The sequence below is a fragment of the Chiloscyllium plagiosum genome, chromosome 19 (assembly GCF_004010195.1).
Source record: "Chiloscyllium plagiosum isolate BGI_BamShark_2017 chromosome 19, ASM401019v2, whole genome shotgun sequence".
In the NCBI taxonomy this organism is placed as follows: domain Eukaryota; kingdom Metazoa; phylum Chordata; class Chondrichthyes; order Orectolobiformes; family Hemiscylliidae; genus Chiloscyllium; species Chiloscyllium plagiosum.
This window is the reverse complement of record NC_057728.1, coordinates 31558713-31571541: the sequence shown is the minus strand read 5'-3', so window position 1 is coordinate 31571541 and position 12829 is coordinate 31558713. Positions and strand designations below refer to the sequence as shown.

Sequence of the window (12829 nt, the reverse complement as noted above, 5' to 3'; positions counted from 1 at the left end):
ATTTGACTCATTTTTGCATTTGAAGATCAAGCACCATGAGTTGCTTGATTTAAAAAAAAAACTCTTACTATTTCATTCATTAAAAATCTAGGAACAACTGATTTATGAGTGAGCAGTTTTGATTTGGACAGACCACATTCCAGATGCTGCTAACCTCCATTAAACTTTGCACTTAAAGTGTGCTTTTACTGAGAATGTTGGCCATATTTTCCTGACTTTAACTGGAAGACCTCTGATTAAATGAAGTAATGCTTAACATAAGCTGAATCAGTCAGATCCCAAGTGTTCTATTAAACAATGTGGACAATTGGGAAGTTTGTAAACCACACAAAACTGCAAAATAGGTTTGAAATAAAAAACTTACTTTATTCTCTTCTTTCATAGTAGTACTAGACCTTTGTTCTCAGTCAGGAGATGTTGAGATCACTGAAATAACTTTGCTTGCAGCACAATTGTATTATATGTTTGAAATCATTCAAATTTCATTTGAAATCAGGACACATGCCACAAGTAAGACTACAACTTGGTAATGCATTGAGAAGGCAGAAACCTTATACTTCAAGATATGAAATCAATCTGTCTTTACAAAATAATCTTCAAATCCCACTGTTAGAAGAACTCTTCCCTCATCAAGGTTGTGTGAAAAACATAATTAACATAATTCATGGTTACTTTGTTGAAGGATGATTGATGAGTGAAAGTTTCATTTTATTGGCCACACAACATTCTTATGAATACTTAGATTAGATTAGATTACTTACAGTGTGGAAACAGGCCCTTCGGCCCAACAAGTCCACACCGCCCCGCCGAAGCGTAACCCACCCATACCCCTACATTTACCCCTTTACCTAACACTAGGGGCAATTTAGAATGGCCAATTCACCTGACCTGCACATCTTTGGACTGTGGGAGGAAACCGGAGTTGAGGACTTGCATCATCTTCCATTATAATGAATTGCCATACATTCGTCTTGAGGACCTTAATGTTTGCAGGGACATTTATGTTAGGAAGTTACATGCTAATTGAATCTCTGCTGCCTCTTGCTTAAATGTGTGTGTCTGTCTGTGTCTCTGTCATACAGTGAAAACAATTACCATAGTTCACTTTAGAAACTCTCAATCTACTAGAAATACTGGACAAGCAAAGAATGCTCATAATAACATGATGCTAATATTTTTTGTTACAAGTATCAAAAGTAATATTTAATTTTTCACCACTTGTGTTGGAAGAAATGACATTAACATATCTGGTTTTGATTTCCAGCTGCTCTACACATTGCAATTAAGAGGTTTATAAGATTGTTTTGGGACGGTGACTTTAAGGTATAAAAATGAAGAGGGTCATGTGACCATTTTGCAGTCTGTCTGCGAGCAAGTCGGATGGTTTGAGTGTTCAAGACCAAAGTAGACCCAGGTCATTTTATTGGGAAGGTGGAAGGTGTTTACATTTGGAGACAATGGCAGTTCCCTGTAAATTAACAGTGGGTAAACAGGGAATTTCCAAAGTTCCAGAAAAGTGTTGAGAATATTAGGTTGTAAACAGTTTTGCTGAAATTCTTTATGGTTTGCCGCACAGGAATGCAAATGGACTTGAAAAATTTGTAAGTAGATCAAATGAAACTGGAAGCTTTAGATAAATAGAGAAGATTCCAGGAAAACTTGCACTGTGAAAGACAATTCTGGGGTTAAACATTTTTAGACTAGGAGAGAAAAAAAATCAGAAGGAAACCTCTAAGACCTAAGAATAACTTTTGGACTATTCTGGAAGAATTGAATGTCTGCTTAAAGGACAGTACAATGTATACCTCAAAGTGTTTTTCTTCTGTTTGAAGTTCTAATCTATTCTGTACTCTAAAGTATAAATTGCTTCCGAAAATAGGATTTAGTGAACTGCTTTGAAGGCATTTACTGTAAAAGACTCAAAAGATGGAATCTTGTTGTGTCATCCTTTCAACTATTAACTGTGAGTTTGAATTCCTCTTCTAAAACTGATTCTGTCTCTATGAAGATTATAACACCAGACATACTTCCTTTCTGTTTTATCAAGAATCGCCTTGGCCAATCATAAAGTCTTGAATACCTCTCCTCTAATGATTCTCAGTCAGGCACATGACACAACAGAATTTGTTTCACATATCAGTTCTTTTTATTCTGTTGTCATAAAAATGTGATGTGTTGCTGCTAAGGTCTCCAGTTGTTGGCATGTTGGCAAACTTAGGGAGGGGGGAAATGGAGGTGTCCTGCAAGAAATAGGAGCAAATTCATATGTTTTGGTCAAGTGTCAACTTTTATATACATTTGACAAGTGTAAAACACCCAGAAATGTTTAATAAGCTTTCTTTGCCATTTTAGCACCAAGAAGTAGAATGTTACTGTGTTATTGCTGGAAAGTGATTTCTTATTACATTAACTGTACAATAGGCCTCGAGCCGTATTCACAAAGATAACTGGATGCAAAACCAGTCATAAATGTATTGGGACTAATCAACTCTATACACTGTGCAGGTTCCTTTTGTGAATAAGGGCCCTGCATCCAAAATATCATGATGCAGAAGAGACAATTTTGTACTTTACAATCCATTCCAGCAATTACCTGTAAAATCAAGCCAGGGTATTGCATGACAGTGTGTAGAAATACAGACATTGAAAAACTCTCGTTATGTTATCAGTTTGAACAAGGTGGTAATGCTAGAAAACCAGAAGGTCACACCAGCATACGCTTGGTGTGAAAATACTATTGTTCTTTATTTTAACATTGGCAGTGTGTAGTTCGGTTACGTTGGAATGCAGAGTCATAGTATTTTCTTTACGATGGCTTGGGAAGTCTTGTGGCCTTTTTGGGAAGGGAATATTCCAAAAGGTTGCTTGTCATTTGCAGCAAATTGATGTCCTTCAATTTGCAGTAAGCCATATGGGGTAGGCCTCAGTGCCGGAGAGTACTGGATGCCCTGAAGTAGGACAGGAATTTGTAGCACAGGCTCACCACAAAATACCAGATGTGGCGAGCCATTTGTGATCGAGCAATAAAAACACGCCAGATGACGACGAGGAGAATTGTGTTGAAGGCATAGCGGATGTTTCGTAGCCTGCAAAAAAAAAATGTTGCAGATGTCAATGCACCTTCCTATGCCTTTATGAGTAGAAACTAAGATATGAATTGGTACTTGCTCAGGACACCATTTTGTGAATTATCCACAATTCAGATTGTTACATATTTGCATTATTTTAGTGGAAGTAGTTTGACAGGTACAAATGTTACTATCCTGCACCATTTCCGACGTTTCTTCTTACAACAGTGAGTTATCTTTTCAAACAGGTCAGTCTCTGGAGATGCCTTTGCTGCGTGTAAAGCAAATTAGACTAATTTTAAAGTGAGCCTGAGGCATTACTTCTGAGAATTATTTGCTCATTAAGTGTACTTTTTTTTAAGCTTCATCTTTAAAATTTCATTGCGCCACTTTAAGTTGGCACATTGTACTTAATATAGCAATCCTGATCATTAAATCTTCTGCCCCAATGAGAAAGCAGCCTCCACTTCTCACTAGCATTCAGTCTCCACACCTAAACCATTAATTTGACGATGCTTTCTTTTCAGATACTGATCATAAGGTGTTCAAGAGTTGAATAGAGAGACATTTCTGCCATCTTTACTGCCAAATAGTGTTGCTGCCCTGGTGTTAGGAGAAACTATTTCATCAACATATACATAATATTATGAAATGGGAAGGGGAGCAGTTTAAAGTCATGCCCATGAGGGAAGCACGAATTTAGGCCTTCAAATTTTAAGACATTGAAGAGGCAGTTAAATCCAAAACCTGTAAAGATAGGAAGATTCTGGAATACTCCCAGTGCTGGAAACTAGTGAGTTTAAGAACAATGAGAGAAAATTGGTCAATGCATGGCTGCAGAAATTGTGAAGACGTAACGGCTTCATTCCTGGAACCAGTTCTAGGTCAGGATGAACCTGTACAAGATGAACATTGTTGTATACAACAGGGCTCACGGTGAGGTTAAATTATGCTGTTGGGGGGGAAAATGGGACACCAAGCCAAAGGATGACTGAAGAGAAACATCATGTATAAATGACTGAGAAAGACAAATACAGCATTAGAGTTGCAATAAAAAAGCACAAGTGATATGAGAAACGATTTTTCATATATGGCACTGATCAAATAATCTATTCTGCATTGAAATGAGGAGTGGTCACACGTTCGGATTAATTTATATAAAACTGAGGAAAATAATGGAGCAATTATACCACTAGATGCGTACTATAGGCCAAAGCAAGAAGGTGATGCAGGCAAATTGCGGGGATATTCATGAATTATGGGGACTTTGTTCTTGTATGCGAGTTTGGTTTTGATATTACTGTAACTTGAGTACAGGAGGAGACTTCCATCTGTGCTGTAACATTTTATTTGAAGAAGTTAACTATCACTGAATGTATAACCTTGGGGTGTCTTACCATCAACTGCTTGCATATCAAAATTATCTTTATATTCCTGTTATTCATTTTAATCACTTTCTTTGAGAAGAAAACTGAAACTAGCCTACTTTCTTTGGGTGTCTACATCAAAAATGAAATGCTAGTTGAGATGGTGAGGATGTGACCATACATTATCAGTTTCCTGTTTGATCAAAACAAGTTTTGCAAAAACAAAAGATAAGCATCTAGTGAAGATGTTTGTACTCACTTCTTTAGATGCTGTCGTGCTGCTGGAAGTCCAGACATGTCTTCATTAAGTACATATTTCTTAGTTCCTATGCAGTAATTCTCAATGTATTCTGGCCAATGAAGCTGGCGAACATCAAAATTGAATCCCTGCAAACATACAATAAAAGTTGACCTTACTGCCCCAATTCAAAATTCCCTTTATTCACCTGCTGCAGAAAGACTCAGGCTGGCAATTTCTTTCACGAACAACTTTGTTTAAAATCAAATTTTTGGATTACACTTTCATTTTATTTTGTTTGAACCTTTGGATAGGATTACCATTTGCATAGAAATATTTGCTTATTATGAGAAACAAGGACAAACTACAATTCATTCTATGAATTCAGTGTTGCTGCTGTAAACTGGCTACATTCTTATGACTTCTTACCCACAGTTTGCAGCAGTACTCAATCACAACATCTGATAGCTAGCATTACCAGTTTTCCAATGCATTAGAACCTCCTGGAATCCAGAGAGTTCTGGAATATTTCAACCAATGCTTCCACGAACTCCTCCTGCTACTTCCTGGTGACATGTCTTCCTTTATTCCCATTAGTTTGTCAAGTACTTTGTCCCTTATCATAGAGACGATTACAAGGTATTTCCTACCGTGAACACCTCGCTTTTATCTTTGGAATTTTTATTGTGTCTTCCACCATGAAGACCAATGCAAACTATTGGTTTAAATGATGTGCTATTTCCCTACTCCCTGTTATCAATTTCCCCAGTTTCTTCCTTTAAGGGTTCCACACTTACTTTAGCTATTCTCTTCTTGTATATCCGTAAACGCTCTTGCTGTTTGTTTTTATATTTCTTGTCAAAATTAGTTTCATAATCAATTTTCTCCCTCTCTATTAGCTTTTCAGTCACCTGTTGCTGGTTCCTATAAATTTCCAATCTTCCGGCCTACTGGTTTTTGCTGCTTTGTATGACTAAATTTTTGAGTGGATATACTCTTTAACTGTCTTTCACCACTGCGGGTGGTTCATCCTTCTTATCAAGTCCTTTTTGACTAGAATAAATGTTACTGAGAATTCTGATATATCTACCTAAATGTCTGCAACTTATCTTTCCTTCAGCCCATCTTCCAGTCCTACCATTCTATCCAAAGGAAAACAGGGACTGCTCCTGCTATTGCAGTCAGCATTCATCCTCAATTAATAACTCACTTATAAATCACCTGATCATTTATCTCAGTTGCTGTTGTGTCACCCCTTCCTGTTTACAAACTGGTTGCCGCACTTCCCAAGAGTAAAGGAATTTCAAAAGTAATTCATTGATTGCAAAGCATTTTTGGATTTCATGAGGATTTTTGCTTTTTGCTGCACACTTCTAACTGTAAAATATTTGTTTTAAAGCCATTTTATTTATTCACCTCCCCATATGCAAATATTGTGTGCAGATAACCCTATTTAACCAGACTTCTCAGGTGTAACACAGACCTCAATCTGTTGGTTTTAGTAGTCAATGGGCTTAAGAACTGGTTTGATGTCTTTCCATGTGTTTATGGTAAGAGAGAAGCGAAAGTTGAATATCCAGACAGCTTAACCAAAAAAAGCATTTACATAAACTGTCTCCTGTTGAACATTAAATTAAAATGGTGAACTGATATTTAATAGATGTTTCTAACTGTATGATCATGTGACTACTCAGTTATAAAAGAAAAGGTTACTGGATTCCCTGATAAACATATTTCAGAGCAGTGACATTTGCAGTTCATGGATAAGCCACTAGATGGAGGTTCTTGTAAAATTTAGTTTTACATTAGATTACATTCCCTTACAATGTGGAAACAGACCCTTTGGCCAAGCAAGTCCACACCAACTCTTCGGAGAGTAACTCACCCATTTCCCTCTGACTAATGCACCTAACACTATGGGCAATTTAGCATGGCCAATTCACCTGGCCTGCGGGAGGAAACCCACACAGACACGGGGAGAATGTGCAAACTCCACACAGCCAGTTACCCAAGAACAGGAATCGAACCTGGGTCCCTGGTGCTGTGAGACAGCAGTGCTAACCACTGAGCCACCGTGCTGCCCTTTCATTGATGAATCAATCCAAGGCAGTTTGTTTCAGTGTGTCCAATTTTTCTCTGTCTCATATTTAAAAAGTCACACTTCACTATTTAACTTTTTTCTACAGGCCTGCAAAACCTACTTGCAAGTTTTTCTATGTCAAACATGTTATATAAATAGAAATAGTTATCTGGACAGCCCTGTCCCTTCCCAGTCCAATGCTGTGTTCTTGGGCAACTCCCAGCTGCACCCTATAGCAACACCATAGTTGTTCCCATTGTTCATGGGACATTAGTTGAGGTAGTTTTCACCTTTACATCTCCAGGTGTGAAACTATTCAAAAAAATATTAAAACTTATATATGCTACCTTTTTAATAGCACTTTGATGAATTTTGAAACAAATTATTTAATCAATGAGTTACTGCTATTTTTTAAGGATACAATAGATATATATTTGTTCAAATGATGGATAGTTGTGTATGTGGTTGATTGTTGGAAATAACTTTCTGCAGATTGTACTTCATGACATGTTAAATGGGTAGCCAGTTATTCTACTATTGAAGATGATACAATTAAGATCTCTCCAAATATTGTTTTGGGAGAAGATGAAGTTTAATTAGAACATTGTTCTCTCTAGAAGCTGCCATAATTTCTTCATCAAAGGAAAATATCATCTCAGACAGATCTTCAGTAATAGTGGGTTCCATTTATTAAGGTATCCTTACATCACTGTACACCAACATTTTCTTCCTTGACATCATCGCTATTATTTACAACAGCTGCCTCAAAGCCGATTTATTTTAGCATGCCTTGCCAAAATATTCAGTCTGAATCAATTTTTGAAAGTTTAATACTTTCGTCTAATTCAGATTTATAAAATCAGCCAATGGAAATAGAAATTTGTTTTGCAGAAGTTAGTGGAATGTGTAATGAAATATCTTCCAGCATTCAAAAGGTTAATGGCTTTTCATGCTATGAACAAATGTTGTACTGATTTCCCTGCAAAGATGGCTCACTCAGCTGTTCCACCTTCCATTGCCTGTCATGTGCCTGAGAAATCCATTTTATCCAATGACAGCAGCAAATGAATAATTTACAACATACTGCTGTTGCTAAGGATGGCATTCCATGCAGCTTCACAGAACTGTGGATTCTAAACGCCTCCCTGCAAATACTCCACACTGCAAGTATGTATATATTAATCTCCAAGACAATGGATGAATTTGATACACTTGATATTGAACCAAAAAAAGCACAATAAATGTATTCATTTCAATACTCCATTTGAATGTTTTAAAATCCCCACAATGGCTTATTTTTATTTGATAATTATTAATAATTACAATTATAAAACTAGCCTTGGCATCTTAATTTGATGCTTATTGCTGGGAAACATTAGTGCTGTTATTTGATGTACTCAGCATTGTATCCGAGGTGCAGTGAGTTAATATTATTATTTAGAGTGGTTACTTTCCTGGGATATTTTTGGGTTCAGATACGAGCATTTCCTGTCAGCATGACAGAGTAGAACACAATATATGTGACACTGCAGGCCACACTATATAACTAGTGACCTTGTGCTTATATTTGTATAGTTACAGTGCTGAAGGTCTGGTTGTGTATAAATACATAAAGTGCATAACTAAGGTAACATGAATTTTGATTTTTCATGCAGTAGCTAACATCAGCTGGGGAGAACCACCAATAGTTGCTAACACCATGCAGGTACAGTCAATAGAATGCCGTCGAGCCACATCAGCTGGGGAGAACCACCAATAGTTGCTAACACCATGCAGGTACAGTCAATAGAATGCCGTCGAGCCTTTCCCACCGCCATCTCTTGAATGTAATTTTCATATGAAGGTAACAGGTCCAAAAGCATCAGACTTATACATAAATTTCAGCTTCCAAGGTAACATTAAACAAGGTGCCTATACTACTCATGAGGTCCTGTTAAAGTGAGTATGGAAGTTATGTCTTCAAGACAGATCAATTTACAGTAGTGGTCACCTTCCTACTTAGTCAGCTATTTGAGGGTTAGTATGGATGGCTGCTCACCCTCCTGCATGGTGGTTACTATTTGTGCTTACCCTCTTATCCTCGAGGCTGAGTTGACTCAGCAGCATGTTCATGTTCTCTGAACTCCAGTCCCAGGACTTGCTGCTGAAGTACTCCAGCAGCATCATGGATTTATGAAGTCTGTTGAAAATCTTCATCATTCTGCAATTGCATGTACAGTTATGTAGAGCTTCTGTTCAGTTACTCAATCCTTACATTGTAATCATTAGTTGCTTTGATGGAAATTAAAGTTCATGCGTTGCAATGAAGTTACATAATATTTTCTGTAAGGCAGGATTACATGAAAATTATTATTTTTGACTGATACTTAACTAACAGCTGAGATGTTGGGATGGAGAACTGTGTAGGGTTGAAAAAGCTGTATTTGCCTTTGTTGTTTCCAGTGCTTAGGGTGAAGCCAGGTGGCCCATCTGGCTTCATTCCTTTGTTCAGACTTTGTACCATCTTAATACAATTGACTGCTTACTATATATTTCAGAGGGCAGTGAAGAGTCAACCACATTACTAATTGTCTGGAGTCAGATGACAGGTTCCCTTCTCTAGAGGACATCAGTGGATCAGATGGCTTTTTACAACAATAAATGGTTACATGGTTACAATGTCATCATTAGTCTAGCTTTTAATTCCTCTTTTTTTTTTTTGAAAAGGTTAATTTCAAATTTATCATTGTGGGACTCAAACTCGTCTCTCCAAAATATTAGCATGTGGCTGTGGATTACTAGTCTAGTGGCATTATCACTGCATCCCTAGTAAACTGTAAAATCTGACTTGGGTAAAATGTAGGTGTTTTCTTTAGAAAGGAGGTTCTACACTCTCTTTCTTTTGTGCATACATGCATGAGAGAAAGGACAGAGATAGTTTTTACTTCATGATTATAAAACTCAATAAAATACATTAAGCTATCAGTTATTTAACTGAGTTGTTTTCCAAAGAATGTTGAGCACATGGCTTTTAACTATAAGACCTAATTATCAATGTTATCTTAAATACCATTTTAAGCAACTTGCAAAATTTTTGTAATGAAAGATTCTTTTTAATTCGGAAAAGGTTTCAAGGGTTTACTTACCGTGGTTTCTGCCCCGTTAGCCTCAGATAAAGATCATAAACCAAAGCAGGAGCTTTGTGACTGACAGCAATCCAATACTGATTAATCAAGTAGTTTGATGTAATATTTGCGTTGGGCCTTCTAAAGGCCTGATCCAGAGGGTTCCTCTTAAATGTGGAAATGACATGGTACTCTAGGAAAAGCAGGAAGAGAATCAATTAATTTTAGTATGATGGGCTATACGTAATAATTTGTTCAGGAGGTTGAAGGCTTGCTTTCTACTCAGAACAAAGCAGGGTGGAAAATCAGGTCACAGGGATTTGTGTTTTTCCAGAGAACATGGTTTCGCACAAAAATATTGTGCCATATTTCACATAAACATACTCAAATGTACAACTAGTACAGCATATAGCATAAACTGAGACAAACTAAAGATAGATTCTGTAGATAATTTCATGACCTCATAATGTTTGAAATAAAAATAATTAAATACACTAAACCTACTCACTATCATAACTCCTTTGACACATCATGATCTCTGAGATGGATAACTCTGTTTGGCTAAGTCTTTAAAAATCAAATATTTAAAGCAAATAGTTGGAAAATTATCCTTTAACCAAATGTTATTTAAAATAGTTCCAATTCTTAAAAAAAACTTTGATCATTTTGTCTTCTTACAAATAAAATGTTAAGCATGCCCATTAGGAAGACTGACCAACTTTCCATCATTTAATTGAAATAAGTCGCAGATTATTTTGATTACAAAGAAACCTCTCCATCCATTTTAATTTATGTATTGTATTCAGGTGAGTACAATCCTTGAAGCTTCCTTTTTAAGGAAAAAGTTGTACAGTCCATGGTTACATTTATCTTCTGCCTAATGGAATGGTTAAAAATGTTCACGACAGGTTAAACAAATTTGGTAGTTAGATGATTCAGCTCCATCCTCAATTGGCTTCGAGTTGATCCCAGCTTAACTGCAGTGGACAGAGGCTGACACAACTTCAGAAATTGCTCCATTGGTTGCTTTTAATTCATTTTGTAGAGGTTAGGTGCTATTAAGTTCCCGAAGAAGAACCACTATACAGAAATATACTTTCTTTTGGAAACAAATCTTCCCCTCAATGGCAGCCCCAGTCACCACAGCTCTAATACAACAGACTTGCTTCTAAAGCCAGCTTCTCCATCTCCTTCAGGTAACATCCCCCTGGAGCATGGATAGTCTATCCCAAAAATATTAAAGCCATAAAAATCAGTCAAGGTCAGTGCTGCATCATTGTGGCAAGTGGAAGTTCTGCCTTGCCCATGGTGCACTGATGTTAGAGTTCCTAATGCTTAAACAATTGAGAACTTCATGAAACGGAGGGTACCTCTCCCAAGTGCTGCTTCCAACATCCAAGGATCAGCAACTTAATTTTGCCATCACAGAGACCCTCACCACTATCAGGTCAAGTTACAACTGTGTGCTCTGCTGGTGGGAGGGGATTCCAGAGCTGGGAATCAAAGGGAATTCAGCTTTGGATACAGTTGCAGGGGTTTCTGAAAAGGTGTGGAATTCCTCAGTATCCCTCATTGATTGGTTATGTCCTCCTGTCCTCCTGGCTCACGTGTCTAACAGCTACATGAACAAATATACTCCGGGGGACCCAACAAAATTCAAAATCATTGATTTAGGTTACATGATCAGGCATCAGCTGGTGTGCTATTGTGTGATCTGGATATATCCACGAATGCCTCTAACCAGAGTTGGCAAGTCTCATTCTCCAAAACAGAAAATCCAAGCTATTTAAATGATCATATTGAAAACTGATTAATCCAGAGTCAACAAGGAATTCTATCAGTCAACAATAATGACTCAAGCGGTGACTCAAAATCTTTGCAATCTCTATATAATACTAAAGCTTTCATTTTTGTGATACATTTGGATTTACTGCTGATGTCCATACCACTTTGAACATGAGTTCCACTCACCCTGTCCTTCTGATAAGTGAAACTGATCTTCCTTTGACAGCTTAATGGTCAGGTGAGTAGAACCAAACAAAAGGAAGATTCACAGTTAGTTTAAATTAACACTTTTTCTGCAATGAGCCTTCCAAAAGGAATGCAGGTTATGTAGCAATTGTCAGATATTTTCTAACATTTGGATCTTGTACCTTAAATTCTCGTTCCCATATTTGGGCCCACCAGTACTTTATACATCCTTGATTAAGTGAGCAACGTGTTCTGAGGATTCTGCCAGATCTGAACTGAATCATCTGCATGGAAGTGTAGAATAACTCGGGTGAATTGCCTTATGAATTTCCTTCCCTTTGCTATTCTAGTGGCTCAGGTGAGGTCAGCAAATCAATAAATAATGCACTCTAGTGTGGGTTTGATTAATCACATAGTAGATTTACCAGTAAATTTGAAGTTCATGAAATAAAATGGGCATTGGCACCAAGGCTTATGTTGCCTGAGTAACAGAAAACAATGTCATGTGAATTATTGTTTTCTTGTATTGGAGGAAGATGTATAGCATGGTTCTCCAAGGGGTGGATTCTAAGACCACTGATTACCTTGATATTCATTCATGACTTAGGCTTAGGCAAATGACATAAAACTTGGAAGTATTCTCAACTTTAAGGAGGATGTGACAGACTTTAACATGACCTAATTGTTTCAGAAAAAGGTTTAGAAGTATACATTACAAAAGTAAGGAAGCTATGATTATTCTTCATAGAGCACTGTTTTGCCCTCAACCGGAGTACTATGTTCAATTCAGGGTACCCCACTTCAGGAAGGTTGAGAATGTGAGTGCAGGGAAAGGTTTACAAGAATGGTTTCAGATGAGGAACTTAAGTAATGCGAATAGGTTGGTGAAGCTGGGTTATTTATCTTCTGGAACAGAATATTGGGAGGGGATTTAAGAGGTGTTCAAAATCATGAGTTTGAACAGAACAAATAGAGTGAAACTATACCCATTGGCAGAAAGG

At 37.2% G+C, this 12829-nt stretch overlaps 1 protein-coding gene across 5 annotated transcripts in view; it reads right to left on the bottom strand.

The window, feature by feature from the left end:
- Window positions 1-2123: 2123 nt before the first annotated feature.
- si:dkey-97m3.1 (fatty acyl-CoA reductase 1) overlaps window positions 2124-12829 on the bottom strand; it is a 194555-nt gene continuing 183849 nt past the window's right edge. For all 5 annotated transcript variants that reach the window (XM_043709497.1, XM_043709498.1, XM_043709501.1 and 2 more), the window contains 4 exons: window positions 9879-10050; window positions 8824-8953; window positions 4695-4822; window positions 2124-3086 (listed from right to left, as the gene is read on the bottom strand). In XM_043709497.1, the coding sequence (XP_043565432.1) occupies window positions 2924-3086; window positions 4695-4822; window positions 8824-8953; window positions 9879-10050 (593 nt within the window). In that variant the 3' untranslated portion in view covers window positions 2124-2923. The remainder of the gene's footprint in view (window positions 3087-4694; window positions 4823-8823; window positions 8954-9878; window positions 10051-12829) is intronic.